The following is a 25,730-nucleotide window of genomic DNA, read 5'->3' as shown; positions in this document are numbered from 1 at the left end:
GGTGAAGTTGACTGCGTAGAACCGTGCTCATTCTGTTTGTTAAACTGATAGCTGTTGTTGAAGGGCACAGAGAGCCCACACAGGTGTACTTTGCCATTTGGACAGCAAAGGGCAAGCTAACACTGACAATTTGCATCAGCTGAGAAAGGAAACATACCCAAGCATTTTATATATATAGTTAGATCCCACTGGTCTGAATGGGGATTGGACTATCCGAAAACCTCCAGATTTCTCTTTAGGCTGTTTGGGTGGCTTAAGACATCAGTTGTTCAGGATGAAAGGAGACCACAAAGCTGTTCACGGCTAGATTTGTTCCCAGTAGATTAAACACAGCTGCCCATCACATTCCTCTGTGGGTTGCTAACAGGTCGCCTCACCTTATGTGTACACAAACTAACCTCCGGCCATGCCAAAAAGCTATAAACACTACAGAATTACTACTGCAGCTGTAGGTCAGCTTGTAAAAAGCTCATTTTATAGGGAACATTGAGAAATTCTGCAGGTTCTTTCGCTCAGAAAACTAGAACTGCCCTATTTTATCCTGAAATCGGCATCACCCATATGCTCCCTGTGTTTTGAGACAGTAATGTGCATGTTTTCGAAGTGCACAACGATGCCGGTTCAAGGTGCACACACTCCCCGGAAAGGTCGAATAGCCCAGACTAAACCAATGGCAGGGAATAAGAGACAGTGGAGAATAATTCGTGATTAGTCTGGGTGGATCTCTCACGAGTAAAGTGCTGGTCTACACTGCAGGGCTGACTGGCCTTCCATAACTTCCGAGGTCCATGCAAAGGGTTCCATTAACAAAGTGGGGTATTGATGACCCCCTTTATTATAGCGCTTAGAATTTGGAGGAATCCGACACGAAGCACTAAACAAAAACACACAAATGGTTTTACTAATATATTTTAAAAAAACGTTATGATTTCACAGTGAAAACCATATTTTGTTTCATTATTCTTTTTATTCTACACCTGTACTTTCACTGAAGAGGGCAAACACGTCATCCGCAGGACATCTGTTAGAGCACAGTTGGCTATGAAGAAAATGAAGAAAATAAGTAGCTGAGTGGCACCACCTCTACAGCACGCACTGCAGAACAAGCCATCAAGTGGCATTGGTGATCATGCCGGCACAAGGCAGTGAGTCGCACCACCTCTACAGCACGCACTGCAGAACTAGCCATCAAGTGGCATTGGTGATCATGCCGCCACAAGGCAGTGAGTCGCTCCACCTCTACAGCACGCACTGCAGAACTAGCCATCAAGTGGCATTGGTGATCATGCCGCCACAAGGCAGTGAGTCGCACCACCTCTACAGCATGCACTGCATAACAAGCCATCAAGTGTCATTGCTGAGCATGCCGGCACAAGGCAGTAAGTCGCACCACCTCTGCAGCACGCACTGCAGAACAAGCCATCAAGTGGCATTGCTGATCATGCCGGCACAAGGCAGTGAGTCGCACCACCTCTACAGCACGCACTGCAGCAAGCCATCAAGTGGCATTGGTGATCATGCTGGCACAAGGCAGTGAGTCGCACCACCTCTACAGCATGCACTGCATAACAAGCCATCAAGTGTCATTGCTGAGCATGCCAGCATAAGGCAGTGAGTCGCACCACCTCTACAGCACGCACTGCAGAACAAGCCATCAAGTGGCATTGCTGATCATGCCGGCACAAGGCAGTGAGTCGCACCACCTCTACAGCACGCACTGCAGCAAGCCATCAAGTGGCATTGGTGATCATGCTGGCAAAAGGCAGTCAGTTGCACCACCTGCACAGCATGCACTGCAGAACAAGCCAAGTAGTGGCCTTGGTGATCAGGCCAGCATGAGGCAGTGAGTCGCACACCCTCTACAGCACGCACTGCAGATCAAGCCATCAAGTGACACTGGTTATCATGCCATCACGAGGTAGTGAGTAGCACCACCTCTCCAGCATGCACTGCAGAACAAGGCACTAAATGGCATTGGTGATCATGGCACCAGAAGGCAGTGAGTGGCACCACGTCTACAGTATGCACTGCAGAACAAGCCATCAAGTGGCATTGGTGATCATGCCGGCAAGAGGCAGTGAGTGACACCACCTCTACAGCACGCACTGCAGTACAAGCGATCAAGTAGCATTGGTGATCATGCCGGTAATGTAACAGTGAGGATCTGTCCATAGTAGAAGAGGAAGAAATGGGAAAAATTCAAAAAGAGGAGATTGGCTCCTTTCTGATGATCTATGAAGTTTGTTTCATAGAGGTGCAGCATACTTGCCTCCCTTCTAGGGCTTCAAACTTCACTAAGTGAATAGCTAAGTGGTTGGAGGTGAAAGAGAGCAGTGTACCTGCGTTGTTCATATGCTATGAAGAAGAAAATATGGCGTGAATAAGTTAGACTTCAGGTGAAGACAAAGTACCTCACATCCAACCGTATCCTCTGCTGGAGATGGTGACAGTCTATTTTCTTTTCAGTTTCTTCAATTTAACAATGGGGACGATGGTCTCATTGTACACATTCTGGAGAAGGTGAAATAGACAGTGGGGGAGGCTCACACAGTGTAGGTTGCCATAGACCAGTCTGGTGTTAATCAAAATTCCTACTGAAATGTCCCGACCATTTGAGGAATTAAGGGGCCGATGGGTATGGTCCTTGTTATCTACTCAGTTTGACCAGTGCTGTAATGAAACCAACACGGTTAAGGGGATGGTGGGTATGGGCCTTGTTATCTGCAAGGTTTGATCAGTGCTGCAACTGAACCATCACAGCTAAGGGGCCGGTGGGTATGGTCCTTGTTATCTGCTAGGTTTGATCAGTGCTTCAACGGAACCATCACAGTTAAGGGGCCGGTGGGTATGGTCCTTGTTATCTGCTAGGTTTGATCAGTGCTTCAACGGAACCATCACAGTTAAGGGGACGGTGGGTATGGTCCTTGTTATCTGCTAGGTTTGACCAGTGCTGCAACGGAACCATCACAGTTAAGGGAACGGTGGGTATGGTCCTTGTTATCTGCTAGGTTTGCCCAGTGCTGCAACTGAACCATCACAGCTAAGGGGCCGGTGGGTATGGTCCTTGTTATCTGCTAGGTTTGACCAGTGCTGCAACAGAACCATCACGGTTAAGGGGATGGTGGGTATGGTCCTTGTTATCTGCTAGGTTTCAGCAGTGCTGCAACGGAACCATCACGGTTAAGGGGACGATGGGTATGGTCCTTGTTATCTGCTAGGTTTGAGCAGTGCTGCAACGGAACCATCACGGTTAAGGGGACGGTGGGTATGGTCCTTGTTATCTACTAGGTTTGACCAGTGCTGCAACGGAACCATCACAGTTAAGGGAACGGTGGGTATGGTCCTTGTTATCTATTAGGTTTGACCAGTGCTGCAACGGAACCATCACGCTACAAGGCTACACGCTACAAGGCTACGAACGCATTAGGTCCTTTTGGATCTAGGTAGTAGGAGCAAGGAGACAGGCTTAATTTGAAAAAGGGTGTGTTTCGATGAAAGGGAGTGTGTGAGGAAAGAGGCTGGATGAGGAAAAAGGGACTGGTCACAAAAAGAAGGCAGGTTAACAAAATGAGGTGGGTAATGAAAATGTGATGGGTTATGAGAACAGAGCAGGTGAGCGAGAAGTATTGGGAAAGGGGAGGTAAAAGGTATAAGCCTTGATGGGGTTTTCCTGGTTCTCCCAGGTGACTAAAAAATACCAAGATGCCATGCATCTCAAATTTGATGCATGCTGCCAGAATAGGTGCATTTAAAGCCATTGCCTTACATGAGGGGATGCTGCAAGAAGGCAGCTTGAGAAGGTGGAACCGGTGTAAGGGTTTGGAGGAGGTCAGAACTCTAGTGGAAATGAATCTATTTGGCTGGTCCTGTTTGGATGCAGAAGAACATGTTGATATTTAAGATGGGCTGATTAGTGGAATGGGATAGAAGGCCTGTTGCTGTGCATCCCTTATATGGTTGGTATGTGCCCACTGCTGGCTATACAATCAGTATGAAAGATGCCACCTTGCTTTGGGACCACTTGGGAGCTTGCTCCCAAAGTGAGCCCAGGGTATGCTCAGTTCTCTTTGGCCCTTACATGGCCAGTCACTGCTTCGGTCCAGCATAAGTGAGAGGTGTTCTGGTTTTATGGCAGTAGTGTTGAAGCAGCTGCTGTAGGTTCTGCTGTGGAGCTACTGAAGATGTGGAATCACTGCCGAAGTTGGGATGTGGTTCAGTCTTCTGGTTCAGCGGAGGCATAGCTTGCGTGGTGGATGGTGCAGACACGGTCCAGCAATGGCGGTTCAGGTAGGAGACACACTTCTCAGTATGCTGCTGTTCACTTTAGGTCTCCCCTCTGTAGATGGCCTCAGATCCTGGGGTTTGGTGCAGCTGTAAGACTCAGATGCTGTTGGCTGCTCGCACGCTAGGCGGCAAGTGCTCTCACCACTTTGTGTTGGATCTGCGCACTGATAGCAGCGCACTGATAGAAGCGAGGGTTCTTGAGGGCAGGAGGGCTCATGTTTGGCTGGTACTGCAAGAAAGCAGTAAGCCTGGTATCTTATCTCGCTGCTGCAGTCCTCGCTCTCCAAGGCAATCACTAGCCATGATCATATATGTCCATCCATATCCCACGCACTCTCTTGTAGAAACAATGGGGCCGATTCACAATAGCATTAAAATGATTAACTCTGATTTACCCTTGACTTACTCCTGGAGGGAGCTGTTCTATTCACAAAGATGTTACTGTGAGTAACTCTGACTTATTGCTCGCTTACGACTAGTATAACAGGAGAATATCAGTTCAGTCATGGGCGTAATTTTAGGGGGGCAGGGATGTTTGTCCCCCCCCAACTTTCATGGCACACCATTTTGTCCCCATTCATTTGGCTGGGGCACTTTTTCTTCAGATGTCATGTCCCCCCCCAACATTTTCAGCAAAGTTACTTCACTGATTCAGTGCAGCCTGCAGCACACCTGGGTACCTACCCGGAAGTACTTCCTAGTGGGATACTGAAGGTATTCCCAGCGGTAGCTTCTTTGTGAATCAAATTGCCCCAATGTTTGACTCTTGGGGTTCTTGTTAGGGAAATCCTGGAAATGGTTGGGGTGCCGCAGGTTGTACTGCCAGCCATTAAGGGAGACCACCACACAGAACACCGGGTGCTCGCTGTACCTCTACCCTGACGGGTATACCATGTATTTGCACCACTTAAGAGGCCTCAGATGAGGACTCATCGGGGGAAAAAGTCAAATAAACCAGGTCAACAACCAAGAGTGCCTTGCGCATGGCGGGGTAGGCCCTGCAGTGTCACAGCGACTCATGGTGGCTTCTATGGTTGTGTTTGAAGCAGTGGTAGGAACTATTAGTAATGTGTGTGCAATACTGATCTCAGGGAAATTGGGGACCTCTCCTCTGACTGGCTCCAAGGCTCTGTTTTTGCAGTTTATTCTGTAAATGCGGGCAGCGGTATGTCCAAGCGCGTGGTGGAACTATCACGTTCCAGTTGTGCCAAATTCATACTAGATATTCGGATTCATATGTTGCCTTGGTGTCAGTGGTTCACTACTCGGATACTAGTAGCAATTCTCTGTTTGCTGATGAGTGATGGGAGAGCTTAACATTTTTAAGTTCTGTCTGTTCTTGAGTCTTATCTTGTTTTTTTAAGGTCGTGAGTGCCTCTTCAGGAAGGAAGGCATATTAGTGCACAAGGTTTTCTGCATGTTTTGGTAGTTCTTCCAAGTAAGGTAGTTTCATTAGTCATGGGGGTCACTTTAAATGACAGTAGTTGTGTAGGATTGCACGCGCTCTGTCCAACTCCATCATCCATAACCTCTAGTATCCTGCACTGCTCTGCTGTGTCAGTGATTTACAAGAATGTCTTTCTCTGCAGATAGGTTTTACTGGTGTATGGTGCTTTTCCCCTGCTTCAGTTAGAAGTGTTCGTTTCTCTTAGGTGTTTCCGGCTAAGGTTAGGCTCTGCCAAGGCTGTATCCTGGGACTGTTGAAGTTTTCCGTCTACACACATGACTTGGAGGTTGCAATCCTGATGTTAGATGTATATGCCCGCAAGCTGGAAGAACAGGAATTGTACTTTTTCCAGGTGATGCAGTTTTAGTATCTAGGACCACAAAAGTCAGGCAGAAGGGGGGCCCCGGGGGGAACGCGGAGCGTTTCCCCCCCAGGGAGTTTTTGGCGCTGCACACGCCAGCGAGTGGCCGTGGGGGCAGAGCACCTCCCAGGGAGTATTTAAGGGCTCAGGGAAGGTTCGGGAGGCAGGCGACGGTTAGGACTTGGTGATTGTATCAGTCCTGTCGCCTGCTCCCGAGCCTTCCCTGAAGTAGCTGGGCCTTCGGTGCTGCAGCGTAGAGTAGGTGAGAGGGATAGTTAGTTAGTGTTGGGGGAGGTTAGGTATAGTAAGCAAGCAGTTTCAAAGGGTTATATTTTATTATTATAGCCGGGGTTACCGTAGATAAGGTACCCCCCGCCTTACTGTAACTGGCTCAGTTCCGAGCGTTACCTGCAGTCCGGTGCGGGGTTTTCTTTCGTGGTGTGTTGTCCCGGCAATTTTTCGAGCGTGAGGCAGGGGTGGGGTGTTAGGAGTTAAGGTGCCGGGGAGCATGGTCTGGTAGGGGGGCGGGCAGGATATTGGGCAGCCAGGCTTGGGCCTCTTCTCCGTTAGGGTTGTGGGGATATTAAATTAGGGAGCGCTGGGTCCTGTGTTGCGCGGCCGTGAGGGGAATTATACACGCTTTAGCCGTCGCGTGTCAGAGGGGGCAGTGTTTCTCTCCTTAAAGGGACCATTCAACTGGTTCAGTGCGGTGGCGCTTACACGCATCCAGGGGGCAGTGTGACACGTCTCATCTCAGCCCCATTTCTGGTTGTGCTGTTGGTTTTTGGGGCTTCCCTTTTCTCGGGGCTTTTTGTGCCGGGGTAAGGGTTTTTAAGGGATAGGGCAGTATTTAGGGGGGTAATTAATATTTAAAAAAAATAAAAATAAAAAAAATAAAAAATTTAAAATAGTTTTTTGGGAAGAGCATTTTTGTGGGTATCTTACACTAGCTTTTTGTGATAGCAGGTGCTTGGTTAACCCGGGGCAAAGTGTATTTGTCTTTGGGGGTATAGGTCCACGGGTAGATTTTGGCTCGGGAGCTTAGGTTAGCTAGATTAATTTTCTAGGGGTATATTTTTAGTGCACATCCAGATATTTGGGCACTATGGTGGGACAGGGAGCCGCCAAGAAGGGTTTGGTTGATGCTAGGGCTCTGAGGGAGGCCCTGGAAATAATTAGCAGGGCATCTAAGGCCCAATTGGAAGGGGCGGTAGGGGAAGTAACGGGAGAAGGAGAGGTATGTGGGGGCAGGCCGCAGCGTAGAGCTGCGGCAGACGGGGCTCTCGCGGCAGTGTTGGCTTGCACCCCCGCGGCGGGGAGAGGGGAGGTTTGGGAATCCAGGGGCAGGAAGATGAGGAGGGAGATAGACAGGAGGGCGGGCGGGGGAGAAATGATGTCGGGTGGGCAGCCAGGGAGGGAGGAAGTGAATGATAGCCCTAGGGAAGCTGGGAATGCTCAAAAGGGGGGGGCTCGAGGGAACAACAGTAGGGGCAGGGATGGGGCACAGAAGGGGGTGTCAGGGCAGAGGGGAAGAGGGGGTAAATACCTGCAGAAGAGTGCAGATGGGAGAAGGAGGGAGAGGTCCCCATCAATTGAGGAAGGTAGAGTGGGGCGCGGAACGGCCCCCCTGGGTAGGACGAGCGAGGGCTGAGGGCGCTGCGCAGCCCCCGCTGGGCAGGTGGAGGTAGAGGGTTTCAGTACGGCCCCTCCTCGGTCAGCGCAAGGAGAGCCTAGAGGGCGCATCACAGCCCCTAGCGATGAGGATTCCAGGGTGGAGGACGGAACGCCTCGCCCGAGAGAAGAGGACCAGGCAGGGGTTTCCACAACCCCGCCGAGAAGACGTCAAAGGAGTGGCGGGGCGGACGCCCCGGGCTCGCAAGAAGAGCATCAACTCAACTCGGGCATGAGCTCGCATACGCAATGGTATTTAAGGGGTGATGAAGTTGGATGGGAGGAATATGTGGGGCAGTGGGAAGTGGAAGATTATAGGGCAGAAAGGGAAAGGGGGGAGGAGAGAAGAAGTTTGAGGTGGGATATGGAAAGGGAAGTGCAGGGTGGACGGGGGAAGGGGTCAGGGGAACTATTGGCTGTGTGAGTGTGCTGACATGTTTTGTCCCCGCAGTAGGAGCCCTCTAAGAAAGGAGAGGAGGAGCATTGGTGTGGACGCCAGACCACAGGCGGCAGGTGTGGAAAGAGGTGAGCGGGAAAGGGAATGGTCATCTGCATGGCAGAGAGGGGTCACAAGAAGGGGGACAGGGGATGAAGGGTCTGGACTTCAAGGTGTAAGGAAAGAAGTTGGTGTGCAGGCCATTGGAGCCGCGGGGGTTGAGAAGAGCATTTGCTCAGTGGAGGTCCAAACGGACAAGGTGGTGGAGCCATTGGTGCTCGAAGTGCAAGCTGGTAAAGACAAGGAGGTTGAAATTAAAGGAAAGGAGAAAAAATTGCCATACATGGGGATAACAAAACCATTGGGGGCGCACTTGATGGCAGCGACCAGGGAGAAGATTCAGGCGGGGGAATTTGTGGATGTCTTTAAATTGCTCCATAGGGAAGTGAGAGCAAAGGAGGGGTCTAAGGAGGAAGAGAGGGAACTGGCTTCACGCCCAAGGGTCCCGGTGACTATTGAGAATTGGACGTCGGCGTTTATCATTTATGCCAGTGTGTATTGCGAAAAATTCCCGGAGCGTTGCGTGGCCCTGCTTAAATATATCGATGTAATAAGGAAGGCTTTCACGAGTTTTGGGGGCTTTGCCTGGGTAAGATATGATGAGGAATTCAGAGCGAGAATGGCAGAGGACAGGCAGGCGGTCTGGGGGGAGATAGATATGGATCTCTGGCTGCAATGGATGGCCCCAACAAGGCCTGCCCCGACATTGCACACAGCAAGTGGGCTGCCTGTGCCTTTCCGGCCCTTTCTTGGTCGCCCCGCCATTGAGGGGGTGGAGGGAGGAGGCAGGGGTCAGTCCTCAGCAGCGTGCTGGGGGTATAATAAGGACGGCTGCACAAGGACCCTGTGTAGGTTCAGGCATGAGTGTAGCAAATGTGGGGGAAAACACCCTCTCACGCAGTGTTTCCAACAGGGAGACAGGGGGAGGGGGAGAGGTTCAGGAAAAGGGGTTGTGGGGAAAAGCTTTTACTCCAATTAAAGTGGTTGTGTTGGAAAAATGGTTGCAATTTTATCCGGATAGGAAAGGGGCTAAGATTTTGAGTGAGGGGTTTTGTCAGGGGTTCAGATTAGGTTACCAGGGCCCAAGGGTGCGTCGGTGGGCTGAAAATTTGAAGTCGGCAAGAGAGAACGTTGAGGTGGTATGACAAAAATTGAACAAGGAAATAGCGGCAGGAAGGATAGTGGGCCCATTTGATGACATGCCGGGTGATTTAGTGATATCCCCATTGGGGGTGGTGCCCAAGAAAGCTCCGGGAGAGTTCAGACTGATTCATCATTTGTCATGGCTGGAGGGTATGTCAGTTAATGATTTCATTGCCCCGGAAGAATGTGGGGTTGTGTATGCAAGTGTTGACCAGGCGGTTGAGTTGATAAGGAAGGAAGGGGGAGGGGCCTTCATGGCCAAGTGCGATATCAAGGCGGCTTTCAGGTTATTGCCGGTGCACCCGGAGGATTTTTGGTTGTTGGGTTTGCAGTTTGAGGACCGCATATACATAGACAAAGCATTGCCAATGGGGTGCGCAATTTCCTGTGCTTTGTTTGAACGGTTCAGCTCTTTTCTACAGTGGGTTTTCTCATTCAGTTCGGGGTGGGAGAGTGTGCTGCACTATCTGGATGATTTTCTGTTCATTAGCGGGGCAAAAAGAGAGGAGGATTGCAAAGAAATGCTAAAGTTGTTTCAGGAATTGATGGAGGAGCTGGGTGTACCATTAGCCGAAGACAAAACAGAAGGGCCGGCAGTGGTGTTAACATTTCTAGGAATTGAACTGGATTCAGTGGCCATGACCTCACGCTTGCCGCACGACAAGGTGAGCAAATTGGTGGTACTGTTGGAGAAAGCAGTGGGGGCCAAGAAAATGATGCTGGTGGAGATGCAGAGATTGGTTGGGCATCTGAATTTTGCATGTAAGGTGGTGGCCCCAGGGCGGACGTTTTGCAGGAACATGGCAAGGGCCATGGCGGGAGCAAAGTGCCCACATCATCGGATAAGAGTATCGGGGGCAGTGAGGGAGGATTGCAGAATTTGGTTGCGCTTTTTAGAGAATTTCAATGGAGTGTCAATGTGGTTGCAGGGAGACCCCGTGACATGGGAAGTTCAGATATTTTCGGATGCAGCAGGGGCCGGAGGTTTCGGAGTGTTTTGGGGGGGAAAGTGGTGTGCGGAGAAGTGGCCAGCGCGGTGGTTGAAGGAAGGGAGGAGTATAGCATTTCTCTAATTTTTTCCATTACTAGTGGCATTGGAGTTGTGGGGGAAGGAGTTGCAAAACAGGATGGTGAACTTCAATGTTGACAACGAATGCGTGGTCCATGTGGCGAACAGGCAGTCAGCTAGGGATCAGAGGGTGGCAAGACTGATGAGAGAATTTGTTCGGCGATGCATGGAATGGAATGTGGTGTTTAAGGCAACACATGTGCCGAGCAAGGATAATGGCATCGCTGATGCATTATCTCGTTTTCAATGGCAGAGATTCCATGGATTGGCTCCAGATGCAGATCAGGAGGGGCAGCAGATTCCGGAGAAGCTGTGGAAGATAGGAGGCTGAGAGTGCTGGCTTTGGTGGTTCTTTGGCCTTGGCATCTAAGAAGTCATACAGGAGGGCCTGGGAGGATTTTATTAGAGGAGGAGCTTGTAGTTGGAAGGGTAGATGGGATGCGGAAGAGCGGAGGAGGGATGATGTCACGAATTTCCTCCTGAGGTGCATGGACAGGGGCTGGTCAAGGGCAACGATAGCGGGGAAGATAGCTGGGATTGCCTTTTATGGGAAATGGTTTTGGGGTTTTCAGCCAAGTGGGGGGGAAATGGCGAGTAGGATGTTGGAAGGATGGGCAAGGGAGAGTAAGAGGGACAAGGATAAGAGGAGGCCGATATCGGCGGAATTGCTGCGGAGGTTGATTGAGGTGGTGGGGGGAGTTTGCTGGTCGGTATGGGAAGGGGAACTGTTTGCGACTTGTTTTACGTGGTTATTCTTTGGGGCTTTTAGGGTTTCTGAGTTGGTCAGGGGAAAAGGGGGGGTTGGGGGACTGCAATGGGAAGATGTTCAAATTACAGAAGAAGGTTTAGACATCAAGATTGAAAGGTCTAAGACGGACCAGAAGGGAAGGGGCTCTTGGGTGCTGCTGGGTCGAGGGAGCAAGGTTTTATGCCCAGTTCAGGCAGGCAAAGTGTGGAAGGAGCGCTGTGGGGGTAAGACAGGCTTGGTTTTTCAGCATGCGGATGGATCGCCGGTTTCAGCGGCCCAGGTGCTAAGGGTATTGCGGAAGGCGCTGGTGGCAGTGGGGGAAAAGGCGGAGGATTTTGGGACTCATTCATTTAGGATGGTCGCAGCATCTGAGGGTACCAGGCTGGGTTTTTCAGAGGACAAGGTGAAAGGATTGGGACTTTGGAGGTCTGGGAAATACAAGGGGTACGTCAGGGAGTTTGGTAAACGGGAATGTTGAAGGAAGGTGGAGTAGGACCTTGTGGGCCAACTGTTGTTGTCGAAATATTTTGACTTGTCAGTGATTTTGTATTTCTTTTTCAGATGCTGCGCGAAAGAAGGGGGAGTTGGCGCAAGTTTGGATTGTTGGCCATTCAATTGTTAAATGGGCTGGGAAAGAGGCGGAGAAAAGGGTGTTTGGAAGGCAACTGGGGTGCAGTTACAAGGAAGTGGTGGTGAGATGGCACGGTTTGGGGGGCCTGCGGTGGGATCAGCTGCTTCCTATATTGGCAGGGATGAGGGAACGCTATGGGGTTCCAGAGGTGGTGATTATGCATGCAGGGGAGAATGACCTGGTGAGAGATACGGGGGTGGCTCTGCTAAAGAAGATGAAGAGGGACTTAGTGTGGGTGCGGGAAATGTGGCCTCAAGCAGTGGTGGTGTGGACTAAGTTGTTGCCGCGAAGAGTTTGGAGAGGAGGGAGAAGTGAGGGAGCAATAGAGCGGGCCAGGAAGGGGATAAACAGAGAAATGGGCAAGTTTTGTGCCTCGGTGGCGGTGCAGGTCATGGACCATAAGGAAATAACATATGAGGGTCTCCTTATCTTTAGAGAGGATGGGGTACACTTGTCCGTCATGGGAATAATCACTACCTGGCGGACTTGGGTTCTTGGCTGGGAGACTGGGTAAAAAGTTTGAGGTAGAAAAGTTTGGGGGGGGTGGGGCAGAAAGAACTCCTCGGGGGAGGGTTTTTCTGATGCCGGGGGCATGGCCCTTTTTGATGTGGGGGGAGGGTAGCACAATGGGGGAATGACACGGGAAAGGATGGGGTGGCGCTGTTTGCACAAGCAGGTCACCCCGGGGGAACAGGTATTGAGCCTGGAGGGGCATGGCCCCTGGGAGAAAGCGGGACGCCTGGAAAAGGGGCAAGGAGACGGTAGGATCCAAGGGATCATTAGGGAGGAAATGGGTTATTTAATTATTTAATTGTTGGGGGAAAATGAAAATGAAAATGTTCAATTTATTTAATTGGTTGTTAAAATATTTCTTTAGTTTGTTAGGCCATGGAGCCAGTTAAGCGTTTTGATTGTAAGCTTTGGCCTGTCATATTAAAGCGACCTTTTCCACTTTTAAATGAGTATGGGTTTTTGTGCAGTAAGCCAAAAGGGGGGCGCCGGGGGGAACGCGAAGCGTTTCCCCCCGGGGAGTTTTTGGTGCTGCACACGGCCAGCGAGTGGCCGTGGGGGCAGAGCGCCTCCCGGGGGGTATTTAAGGGCTCAGGGAAGGTTCGGGAGGCAGGCGACGGTTAGGACTTGGTGATTGTCCCGCCCTCCCACCCCTTCATTTTCGTTTTAGGGTAGTGGCTGTTTATGTAATATGGGGGGGTCCATTGTTCATGGGATTATGCGGGGGGTTTTTAGATGACATGGCGAGTTTTTTATTAGTTCTGGGGGTCTGTTAGGAGGGTAGTGGTTGGTAGTTTTGTGTGACAGGTCAGGGCATTGTGAAAGTGTGTGTAATATATGTTGCTGATGTGGCAGGTCAGGCTGGCTGCAGGCCATAGGAAGGGGGAGTTTGGTGTAGAGGGGAGTTTGAAGGGTGTTGAAGTGGGTCGGGGCGCCGGGGGCATGGCCCCTTTTGATGTGGGGGGAGGGTAGCACAATGGGGGAATGACACGGGAAAGGATGGGGTGGCGCTGTTTGCACAAGCAGGTCACACCGGGGGAACAGGTATTGAGCCTGGAGGGGCATGGCCCCTGGGAGAAAACGGGACGCCTGGAAAAGGGACAAGGAGACGGTAGGATCCAAGGGATCATTAGGGAGGAAATGGGTTATTTAATTATTTAATTGTTGGGGGAAAATGAAAATGAAAATGTTCAATTTATTTAATTGGTTGTTAAAATATTTCTTTGGTTTGTTAGGCCATGGAGCCAGTTAAGCGTTTTGATTGTAAGCTTTGGCCTGTCACATTAAAGCGACCTTTTCCACTTTTAAATGAGTCTGGGTTTTTGTGCAGTAAGCCAAAAGGGCTTGGTGATAAATAGTACCAAGCCCTGTCCCATGGCCTGCTGCCTGGCAATGCACTAAGCTCTAGGCTCTAGAAAGAAACAGTTCTGCTTCCAGAACTGTTCTCTAATGGCTGACACTGTGCTGCATGGCACTTGCTTCCAAGTGGCTTTCTGACTGGAAGACATATGAGCAGCACACAAAAAGATACAAGAGCAAGTAGGCAGCGTCAGAATATTTATGTATTTATTTATTGTGCATTTGTAAGGCAGTTATACATCAAGTAAATTGTGCTTCAAAGCGCCCACAGGGCAACGTTGAGGGAACATGGGAATGAAAGGCAAATATAATAGCAATGAAGAGAAGGAAAGAGAAGGTCCTACGAGTACGTGTGAGTACTCACAACGTACAAGTGCAGCTACTGAATAGGAAAACTCCTGGCAATCGCACTCATGTTGCAGATTTAGAAAACCTCAGGCCGGCCAGAAGGGGCACTGAACGCCTTTGGGTAAAACATTGTAGGAATCTTGACACATTGTTTCATGTTCAGGCGCTAATCAACAACAATAGGGTTATTGGTGAAGCTAACAAACGTTTTTGGGTCAATAAGGTGTGGCCTGCTGCCAATCAAAGCCACAGACGTTTCAAATTGACTACGTAGCTATCCAATTCAGTGACTTATTTCCCTACTACCCTCCATTCCTCAGCACTGAGTGAACCTTTACATCACTTCTTCACAACGTCTAAAATATATAAAACACGTGTGCATGAATAATTATGGCCATTGTATTGATATGTCTCCCCCGGCTCCTTCTCACAGCCTCTCCTGCTTCCAGTCCCAGCTTCATTCTTAAACCAACTTCCCATTCACCGACTCACGCCTAACGAGCGATGTTGATGCAGAACCCATTCCCGGCTGCTTGTTGTTGCAGCACCCCGCATTATTTGCTTCATACATCGCTTTCATGATTAACCAATGTTCTTATCTGGTGAAGAAACCAGCGCTAGACCATTGTGTCCCTGGTCATTTACTTCCCATCAGCACCTTCCACACAATTGCCAAAATGGCGGAGACAGTGGTGGTGGGACTGGCCCAATCTTCTCTCTCCTCTACTCTCTTCTATGTTCTATGTAAAGTATCGGAATCTCCAGTCACATGTTAGTGACTAATTTTGCAAGTAATTGTTATTACCTGCTAACCTTGTAAAAGTCCTTCTGTAACCATGTAAACTTGCAATGCGCCCAGATACCCCAGGGTTCGGCGCGCTATACAAATAAACAAACAAACAAACAAACTCTCTGACTTTCTCCCAGGGCATGGCTGGGCCTCTGGGTTGATGTTCTTTCTAAAGTGGACAGAGGTAAAGCAGTATTATTAGTTAGGAGGGTTCTATCTGCCACGTTTGATACAGTGGATCACAGCACTCTACCTGGCACCTTCAGAGTGGTGGCTCACTCTTCTCTGAAGACCTTTGCTTGGTTCCAATCTTCTCTCCTCGCAGGTAGATCTCAAAGAGTTCAGATGGAGGGTTTCTCCTCAATCCAAAAGTAGTGGAGTACTACAGAAACCATATATACTGCATTACTTTGTTCAGCATTTTTAAATGTTCTTGTTATTTGGCAACTGGTTGCCTCTGTACCCAAATTAACAAATCAGTGCTTTTCAAACGACACACTCGTATGACGCCCGAGACCCAAGCTACTAGGGACATTAGCAGATGTTTCTTCCAGCTAAGGGTCTTGACTAAAATCATCCCTTTGCTCAGGTGCCGTAGTTGATGCCTGGCTCGATAATGCTAATGACCTTTATAGCGGTCCGACCTCTTACGTGATTGCCCGACTCCAGCGTGCAGGCAATGCAGTGGTTTGACCGATCTGCGGCCTCCAGAAACAGGATCATGTCTCAGAGGCAAGATCCTCATTGCATTGGCTAACGGTGAAAGACAGAATGCTATTTAAACTAAATTGCCACACATTTAAATATCTGTACAACTGAGTACCAAGCAATTTAAATAACAAGCTATAACATTATTTGTGTGGCCATTCCTTGCAAGGGTCGTCTCGCTGTCCAGTGTTGGTCCTGTGTCTCAGGTTGTCCTCTAGAGGAGGAAGAAGATTTGCTCTTCAGGCCGCTAACTCGTGTGATGCTATCGCTGCTGAGTTGCAAAATCTCACATCTCTTGCCTCCTCTTCTCTTCCCAGAGCATTTAGGTGACCAGTGCCTAGAAACCTGCTCTAGCACGAGTGTGCTATACACAGGTCCCAAACCAGTCAATCATTCAAAATCAAAATGACAAACTCTTTGCATTAAGACCAGAATCTGTAAGCCCACGAAATTCTAAAAACAACATAAACAAGCATTGGCAATGCTAACAGGTTTGGCTTTTGTAGGCATGGAAAATGGTGTGAATACCTGGGTATATAACGGCAGTGCAGGGCAAATGCCTAATAATTACACACAAGCCAAAACTGTTGGCTTTGCCAATGCTTGTTTTTAACTGGACTTCAATGAAGGAAACGCGTAGTACTTATAAATCGAGTGGCTGAAGGCAGACCTTCGCTTTTCATATGCCAGTTCTCCCTATCTGTACTATAATGCAAACCTGTTCACTTGCAGGTGGTTCTTTAGCTACTGAATAGCCAAAACTAAAAATGACATCTCATGCTAACCTTCCTAAACAGAGTTTTATCACTTTTAAACAGTTGAACAAACTTAGAATATGTTTGGCCCAGTTATCAAATGGCATCTGAAAAAACCTGAAAGGCAATGATTTATTTAAGCATTACCGTAACACTATATAATTCATAAATAAATAAGATCTATAGGTTTGAGTGTTAAGCTCAAAGGAAAATTATTGTTCATAGAATGACCCAAGTTATATGAAACCCTTATGATGCCAGATGCGCTTAAATGTGCCAAAGGGCAAATAGTGCCCAAAACAAGTAAATGATCAAGGCTTGGCTAAAGGAATGGCAAACCCACAATGTAGTGTCTTTGTAAGAGGGTAGACAATGACAGGTATGACCATAAACCTATAAGGAACTAGATCAGAATCACGTGGCCTCTTAAGTGTCCCTTGAAATCTATCTAAGTGCAAAACGTACAGCCTTTTTAATGAAAATAAAATCCAAGTAAGGCAAGGTCCTCCACCAGCCTCAAGGAGATGGTCGGGGAGCAAAGTTATTTAAAACCCATGCGCCCATGTGGGTGTGGCAAGATGCAACTTCATAACATGTGGCCTCTGCTGTTCCTGGCACATCTTTAAGCTTTAGGTTTATGGTCATCCTCACCCTGAGGGTGGTCTTCTTTGCACCTTCAAGTACTGACACCAATGCAGATGACACCTGTGTGCTTGGAGCATCTAAAAGGTAAGTTACAATTCCCCCTAGTTGCCAGGAGTAGAGTCAAACCAAGGCCTTCTTCACCTAGATAGTTGCGCTATCTGATATTAGTGGTGTTATTAAGCGCGTTATAAATAACCTATCATATCATATCGTGAAAACTTCAAAGACGGAGCCCTGCAGTGCCAAATCTTATGTTGCTCTTACACACGAACCAGCTCCCATTGTTAACAATCCGGGGATCCACATTAAAAATCCCCCCAGAGCAGAGGTATTGTTGCATGTGCAAGTTGTCTAACCAACCCGAATCTGCAAAACACGTAGTCACTGAATGCAAGATGCGGGGAACTGTGTATATGGACTTTGTTGACAAATTTGTGCACAATTGCAACATGATACAGACTGAGGATGTTGGTCTCATCGGGGTCTGATTCATTGCACATTGCACTTTTTCGTGTTTGGTTGCAGGCAGAAAAGCATTTGAAAGGATTGAGCCTATAAGGGCTGGCTGCTTATGAAGGTGAAGCCCAACATGTATGTCCTCGGTGGTGGAGACTTAAAATAAAACTACCAGGCTCCAGTCTTTAACCTTCAAAATTCTTTGCAAACTGTATAAATAAAACTACCAGGCTCCAGTCTTTAACCTTCAAAATTCTTTGGCAAACTGTATAATTGTGTAGTCCACACAATTATACAGTTTGCAAAGAATTTTGAAGGTTAAAGACTGGAGCCTGGTAGTTTTATTTTAAGTCTCCACCACCGTGTTGGCAACATGTATAATGAAACTGAATTTTATATGAATTGTGTATGTTTTAATTTGGATCAATTGAGTATTTTGATATTTTTGTGATGTTTTATTTTACTTGAGAAGGAATGATGAAATGTGTTTATTTTGTTTTTTTGGAACTTACATTGTAATTTAATGGAATTCGCTCCCTTTTAAATGTATGATGTGCATTTCTATATGAACTGAAACCAAATACTAATAAATAAAATAAATAAATAATAAAAAACCATTTTAAGAAATACAAATACATAAATTACCCTTTACCGAAAACATGCATTGCAGCATAAGCAACAGAAACGTGAAGTTCTATTTGAGAGAACATTGTTGGGATGTGTGAGTGTGTATGCGCGTGCGCATGTCTGTGTGCGTGCACACGCGCTAATATGCCCACTTATGGTAGGCCTATATAACCAGTAGTTGATGAGAGACAGGATGTGAACACGTGACATAAAGCCAGATGCCACAGCGTACCTTCTAAAAGTATGGGCCCATTATATATATTTACAAATTGCAGAATAGGGGATTACAGTGATGTGCTAGGATTAGAGAATTAGTTTAGCAAAGTGTCAAAATTGTGATTAGAACTCAGCTCTCCAGGTAGCCACTAAACCACACCTCGGCTGGTTTGATTCAAATAGTATCATGTCCCTCAGGGGCACTCGTGAACGACATCGGGTACCAACCAATCAAATAGCGCCGCCGCCGAGAGTATCACGAGTGGCCTGTGCTACCTAAATGTCGCCTAGGAAACGCAGAGTACTCATTGATATGGCCTAGAATGTACGCCCAAATTTCCCAATTACGCTGTAATGGAAAAGTCAATGACGTCACTTTCAAAGAAAGCAACACAGGTGTGCTACACGAGAGTCCTTCATGTACAGAAGAACGAGGCGTGTGCGCAGCAACAAAAAAAAGAAAGAAACGTGGTAATATTGAGTAAAACCGGAATTAGATCGGGCCATACATGGGCTTCCATCTCCTACACAGCTGGCTCCATGCCACCCTATCCGTGCCTCTGCCACCAGGAGAGAGGGAAGGCTGCTTATAATAAATCTCATTTAGAGGAAGGACTTCAGAAGGACCTCACCCAGTGGCATGTCCAGGGAGTGGCCCAGGGTGACACGTGCTACCCCTGGAATCTGTTTGGCCACCCCAGGTGCCACCCAATTATCCTAAACTATGATCGTTATGTGTGAGTGTGCGCTCGTACTTCATGCCACCCTTGCATAGGTCAGTGGCCCACTTGGGGCACCCCAGTCAAGAGAGTCTGGACAGGCCCCTGCTACAGGCCAGTGTCACCCTCTCTGGAAATGGGGGCAAAGAAGATTTTGGCCTTTAAATCTAGGCTGCGTCATTCTGCCACCGTGAGGTGAAAAAGAGCACATATGTTCCCGCTATGAGGTGAAGGAGGCTTACACCACGCCCTGGAAAGCAAGAGGCCTGATTCACAAGGCGCTTTTCAATGGGATTTTCGCATTGAAAAACGCTTTGTGAATCAGGGCCAAAGTGTCTCCTCAGACAGGGAGGCAACAACGACTCTACCATGTGATCAGCAAGCTGACTTCACAAGCACAGTAGGGCCACTTCTACAAGATGCCCTAAAGTCAGTGGTCGAAGTGTATGAAAAGAAGTAGTGGAGCTATGTTCCCTGTTGGCCTGCCCCTGCTCCCCACAAACCCCATTGCCACAACCCCTCCCACACACAATACACCCCCGCAAACACTTGCACCTGATGTTTAATGGAACGTTCAGTGCAGTGCACTGAAAGTGAAGGTTTCAACTTCTTCCTACACTTTTATTTTAAAAGAAAACCATTCCGGAACGGTTTCTTTTTAAAATAAAAGTATAGGAGCTGTACAAGGTAATTTTAAAAAGTATAGGAGCACCGCTCCCGACTGCTCCCGCTCACTTCGACCACTGCCTAAAGTTGAACGTAATGGCCATAATGGCGAAACGGGATATGTCCAACGACAGCAGAAGCAGTAAAGAGTTGCAGTTGCTAAGCCACTCTGGCGCTGCGTGTGTACAGCATAGGCTATAGCGGAGTCATGCTGCCCCACTCTGCCTCCACGGTGGTGAGATCCGGGAACGACACGGTTAGTCAGCGAGTTCAGCACGTGTCCGGGACGGTTGCTCACGTATTCTCCCATCCAACCCTTGTACACACATTTTAGTAATTGACAGCTAACCGTGGGTATCTTCTTATCGGATCCATTTGCCTCTCTCTGGCCCATTTACCCGTTCTCTTCTCCTCTTCCAAAACGTTCGCGCCATGACTACTATCTCTGCACAATACCAGCCGACCCAGCCCGACGCGTTTTTTTTTCTCATTTATTTGTCCACGTATTCATTCTCTGTTTTATTTGAGCTTTTTTGTTTTTTCCGAGCCTGTTTTATTTACCTTCGTCACTGTTTTAAATCTCTTTTAAAACGGTTTAATGTATATGTTGTCGTACTGCTATGTTCTTAGTTGTGAAAGCCGCGATGCCTGAAAATGTTCACATACATGCATTATTTCATGTATTGACTCACCCAGTCATTCAGTGGCTAGTTGAGCGCCACATGCCCGTATAGAGGTGTGGTTCGGGTGCAGCATTCACAAGGGCCTTCTGGGATCCATGCCTGGGGCCGGAGTACACATAAAGCTAAGTCACAAGCATACACGTCTCCCTCAGTTGCCCTGACTGTTTGTGAGGCACGAGGGAGGGGCGCTTGCTGTGAAGCGCGGCTCAGCTTCGGGTTGACAGGAATGCCAAAGCAAACAGCCGCCACTTCGCCTCTTCGCGTCTGCAAGAGAATCAAACGCACCCACCCTTTAGAAAATGAAGTCTATTCTTTTCAATTCACTTGACTTGGTCTAAAGAGACCTTAAAAGACACGCAATTACGCAACTGACTACAGAATCCACGCACAATAAAACATAGTAACAAGATGGACAACTACAATTGAACAATGAAAAATTCACCAAGCAGCAGTTGAAAATAAGGTCACTTCCTGTCACTTTCATTTAGGGTATATTCTGACATGTTTTTTGTTCAGCTGGACACATAGAGGAAGCGTGCATTTCAAAGGAAACTCCTTAGTGAGTTTAAGGATGTTGTGGTCTGGAGCTGGTGGCAAGGGAAAGGGGCCGCGCATGCGCATGGCCTCATCCAGACTACATGCACAATACAGTTTAAACCCTTCGGAGGTAAACAGGCCGCATTTTACTGTGCAAACATTTGCTACCTTTTAAAACAATTTAACATGATAACATGACCAAACAGCCAGCGGGCACAGGGAAGAAAGAGGGAGAGGTGCAGGGCAACCCCCTGGTAAGTACCTCTTTCCCCAACACCCCTGCCACCACCCTATCTCGCACCTTCGAGCACATTTACCAGGAAGTGTTCCTCAGGGGGGGTCAAAGACCCGACCCACCCAACGCAGTAGTGACAGGCCGGTTCCACGATAAGACAATTCTTACCACTGGTGGCTACCTAGGAAGCTAGCAGCCAGGGGACAGCTGGCATATATTGGCACCACAACATCAAATCTGCTACCACAGCAAGGCAAGGGACGCGCCAAGCTGGAACTTTGCCTGGGGAGCCGTGAGCCCTTGGGCAGTAAGCCCCATTGATTGTGAGATAAGAGAGCATGATAACACATGATCCCCTACCACAGAAAGTGAGGTAAAGGAGACACATGAAATAACCATGGCTCTTCAGCGAAACACTGCGATCGAACGCTCCGGGCGATCCACTCCCAAATCTCCCTGCCCCAGGTGCAAACAATGCCAAACAGATTCCACCGCCCTCACTGAGAATCCCTCCCTCCCCTGTGCTGCCTACCTCACATCACCCCTTCTCCCGCCATCACACCCACACCCTATAGATTCAAGCAAAACAACTACAGAAAAAAGCTTTAGTTTGGAAGAAGAGACCCGTTACCTGAATCAGACAGAAATGTCTTCTCCCCTGTGGACCTTGCGATCGTCTGTTGGGTCCAAGGGTGCCCTTCTGGAGCTGATGTGTGCAGTAGTTTACAAGTTATTACATTTCTGGCCAAACATTAACCGGTTACATCAATTTTTATGGCAGGGTGTGGCTGGAGAGTCATTTCAGAACAACCACCATTTTCCCTCCAACTGTCAACCTGCTCTCTTTCTTGGCAGACTTTATTACTCTGTTGGTTTATACGGTTTCTGTGCCAGGCAATCATTTGTCATTATTCTACAAACAATAAGTACAAAATGGCTCCAATCGCACAGGTGTGGCTTTGGGATTTCATTTCTTTGTCCGATCCTTAGCTTTGTGATCTAAAAGACTGGAGACACCTAATGCACCAGTGTAGGTGTGAGCCCCAGGCTTTACTGAAAAATAATATCAGGTTTACTTATGGAGAACTCATTGCCAGTTTCTGCCCACTTCTAAATGCTGTCATAAGAATTGTTTTTACTACCCAGTTTCATGGCTCTCATTTTATCGGCTGTAGAAAAACTGAGGGCGTAGGCAGCCCTTCAACATTTTTCACAAAGATTACACCGACAAGATGGGTGTGGGCAACGCCATCATTTTTAACCAGTATACTGTCCATGTCCTGCACAAGCCCTATCTATTACACATGACATGGGCGGCTGGCTATGTCCCCGCAGCAGACTCTATAATTGAATCGCCAAGTCCTCAACACTACCTCATTCTCAATATCTACTGCCTTCTTCCTGTGATATATATACTCTGCATATACAAACTGTAACCCACTTAAACCTGCCTAACCCCATCTTTTAACCCCCACAATCATCTCTTGCACTCACCTAATACTCCCAGGTGACTGCAGTTTTTGCCTTGAACCTGGTAACCTACCACAGTCTCTTTGAGCCCCTACCCATTCTTGTGGAGATACACCAAAAGGAATATGTATCCAGTCCCCTCGTACCCATCCTATCGATTGACCGCTATGCAGTACCATCCAACATCTCATAAACCGAGCCTCCGCAAGCACCCCATACACTCAGTCACTTGAAGGAAATGACCCCAAGTCACAATTAAGTACATACACCCTTGCTACATCCCAATTCGAACCAATGGCACCTCTAGAATCCATCCAGAATGACTTTCAGAATTGTTCAGGCCGTCACCAAGATGAGGACTGCCATTGCATATAACATTCTTGGCTCTAACCAATCAGGCTTCACAAGCAATCATAGCACAGAAACCACTCTCCTTGATTTAAAAACATCTATTCTCCAGCAACCAGACAAAGGCAAAGCATCTTACTGCAGCCTTTGACCTCGTTGATCATAACATCCTCGCCATTAGCAGGCCGATTCACGGAACAAACGTGAGCCGAAAATCGCAGCGCAAGGTGGCGCAAGCGTGAGAAAGCAAACGCACGTGCACACCTGCAATTCAAGGAAGGCGCTGCGCGTGTTTTCCACTGGTTGTGCGCCAAATCTGTGCGTGGCGCACACAGGCGCACACGTCATTGCAACAACCCAAACGCTGTGCGAGATGCTCACAGGGACTGCGCACAACGTCCGCACACACACCAAAAAGGGGGGGGGACACGGGGCGTAACACACGGAATGGGGAACAACGCGTGAAAAAGAAGGGCGTAACTGGGGAAGTACTGCAGGGAAATACACGGAACGCCCACACGCACGCGAACAACTCGTATTTATGGATTTGAATACGGGAAACAAGCGCACGCTAAAAGATGCGCACATGCGTCAACACATCCGCCACAGGAAGGCAGGCGTAAGCGTCCCCGCGCACAGTATAAAAGCGCGATGAATGCCCCATTTGTCGCAGCACTGATCGTGGGACACCGCAGGAGGAGGAGAATAGCCAGGGCCCGCATTTTTTCCCCCCTTTTTGGGATGCCTGACGACCAGTTCTACGGCAGGTATAGGTTTCCTCCTAGTATCATCCTAGACCTGGTCAGGGAGTGGGAAAATGACCTTACATCCCCCGCCCTCTGCTCCCAAGCATTGAGCCCTTTGGAGAAGGTGCTCAATGTCCTGCATTTTTTGGCCACTGGGTCATTTCAGCGGACTACTGCCATAGTGGGAGGGGTCTCACAGGCCACGCAGTCACGCTGCCTACACCAGGTATTGGAAATCATGACTGCGCGCCCCTTAGTCCGCAGGCACATATACATGCCCAGAACACCAGCAGAAAGGCAGGCCGTTGTCCAGGACTTTTACAGGGTGGCACACTTCCCCAAAGTGCTCGGTGCCATAGATTGCACCCATGTGGCCCTACGTCCACCTAGGGCCACTGAGCACATCTACCGAAACCGCAAGCACTGGCATTCCATCAATGTGCAGGTGATATGTGATGCCAAGGGAATCATCACCATTGTCTATGCAAACTACCCTGGCTCCACCCATGACAGTTTCATATACAGAATGTCCGCCCTGAGCCGGGCCCTGGAAGCTGGGCAGCATGGCGACACATGGCTCCTAGATGAGTACAAATGCCCGTGCACATGCATGCATGTCACACACTGACAAATACACAAACCCCAATAATCACAACCATTATCACCTCTCTAGGGGACAGTGCCTACCCCCTGAGCAACCATATGATGACGCCAATCCGGAACCCCACCACCCCACCCAAGGTAAGATACAACGCTGCCCATATTGCAACCAGGGCCATAGTGGAGCGCACATTCGGAGTGCTCACGTCACACTTCCGCTCCCTTGACTGCTCTGGCGGGCAGCTACTCTATGCACCCCCAGTAGTGTGCAGGATCAATGTGGCAGCATGTGTCCTGCACAATGTTGCAACACAACAGGGTGTACCGGTGGACATGGTGGTGCCCCCACATCCGCAACCACAGGCCCAGGTGCTGCCCATGGGAGGGGATAGGGCACTTGGCGAGGCAGCCCGGACCCAGCTTGTGGCCACATTTTTCACCTAAACTCCCACCCCTGCGGAGTGCACACAGGCCTGGCACATACCAGGTGACAATAGATGATGACAAAGAGACAGTCAACTGTCACAACCTTAGCACCCTGAGAATGTTGCCATGGAAGTGCCACATTGTGTGCATCCCTAGCTACTCAAACCTGACCAATCCTGTGTGACCAAAAGGTACACATGCAAGGTGTATATCACACAGACCTGCAAAACAGGCCATGACAATCACTGGTATGTCACCCAAAGCCACCAAAACCACAACATGACATGGCAAGCAATAGCAAAACACCAACACAGTAACAATAATGTGCACATTGACATGTGAAAAATGCAAAGTGGCATCAGACAATGATGCCTGACATGGAATCAGATGAAATGACTGACCAACAACCTCCGACACAAAGCAAGTCATACCCAAATGCATAACAACAGTTGTAGCTTGAACATAACAATGAATGCCTGTTCACATGCACATTGTGCACGGCAAAATCAACACTGCTTAATATGTGAGCTGTGTCCATCTCCTGCAACACACTGCTCAGCACACAGCATAGTGACCAGCCATTGTGGGTGACGCACACCCTGAGCATCACATGAAAACGACAAACTAAATTAAAAAAAAATCACGCATGTACAGGATCCACAAATGCTAATAGATCATGTGCTGCAGGGACACAGTGGGCCCCAGAAGGCAAACTGAGTGCACATGTGGACATGGAAGGGTGGTTGTACATGTTGTGGATCATAGTGCGAGTGTGTGTGTCAGTAGGGACATGCACTCAATACATGCATGTGCAATCAAGTGACCATCAGTGTCCTCATCACATGTGAACATTGCCCATGTGTACACCCCAGCATGTCAAGCCACAACTATACCCTCACACCTGAAAGGTAAACACAAAACATGAACAGCCATTGATCAGCAGAATACATCATGTACATAGGATACCACAATTACAATGTCAGGGTGCCCATCACACTGTGGGGCAAGGCAACTGTCCAACAACAAAATACCCCCC

General features: G+C 48.5%; 1 protein-coding gene across 2 annotated transcripts in view; it reads right to left on the bottom strand.

The window, feature by feature from the left end:
• The window catches only part of CDH17 (cadherin 17), a 440,636-nt gene extending 418,832 nt beyond the window's left edge, over nucleotides 1–21,804 (bottom strand). The window contains exon 1 of one of the 2 annotated variants that reach the window (XM_069621361.1): nucleotides 21,736–21,804. Coding sequence is in view for 1 of the 2 variants with exons in the window: in XM_069621360.1 (XP_069477461.1) it covers nucleotides 20,342–20,349 (8 nt within the window). In the remaining variant the exon portion in view is untranslated. Of the gene's footprint in view, nucleotides 1–20,341; nucleotides 20,521–21,735 lie in introns of those variants that run through there. The other variant, XM_069621360.1, reaches the window with a different exon arrangement.
• Nucleotides 21,805–25,730: the final 3,926 nt, after the last annotated feature.

Source organism: Ambystoma mexicanum, chromosome 5q (genome assembly GCF_040938575.1).
Source record: "Ambystoma mexicanum isolate Mex_15411 chromosome 5q, UKY_AmexF1_1, whole genome shotgun sequence".
Taxonomy (NCBI): Eukaryota; Metazoa; Chordata; class Amphibia; order Caudata; family Ambystomatidae; genus Ambystoma; species Ambystoma mexicanum.
This window is presented reverse-complemented; position numbering and strand designations above follow the sequence as displayed.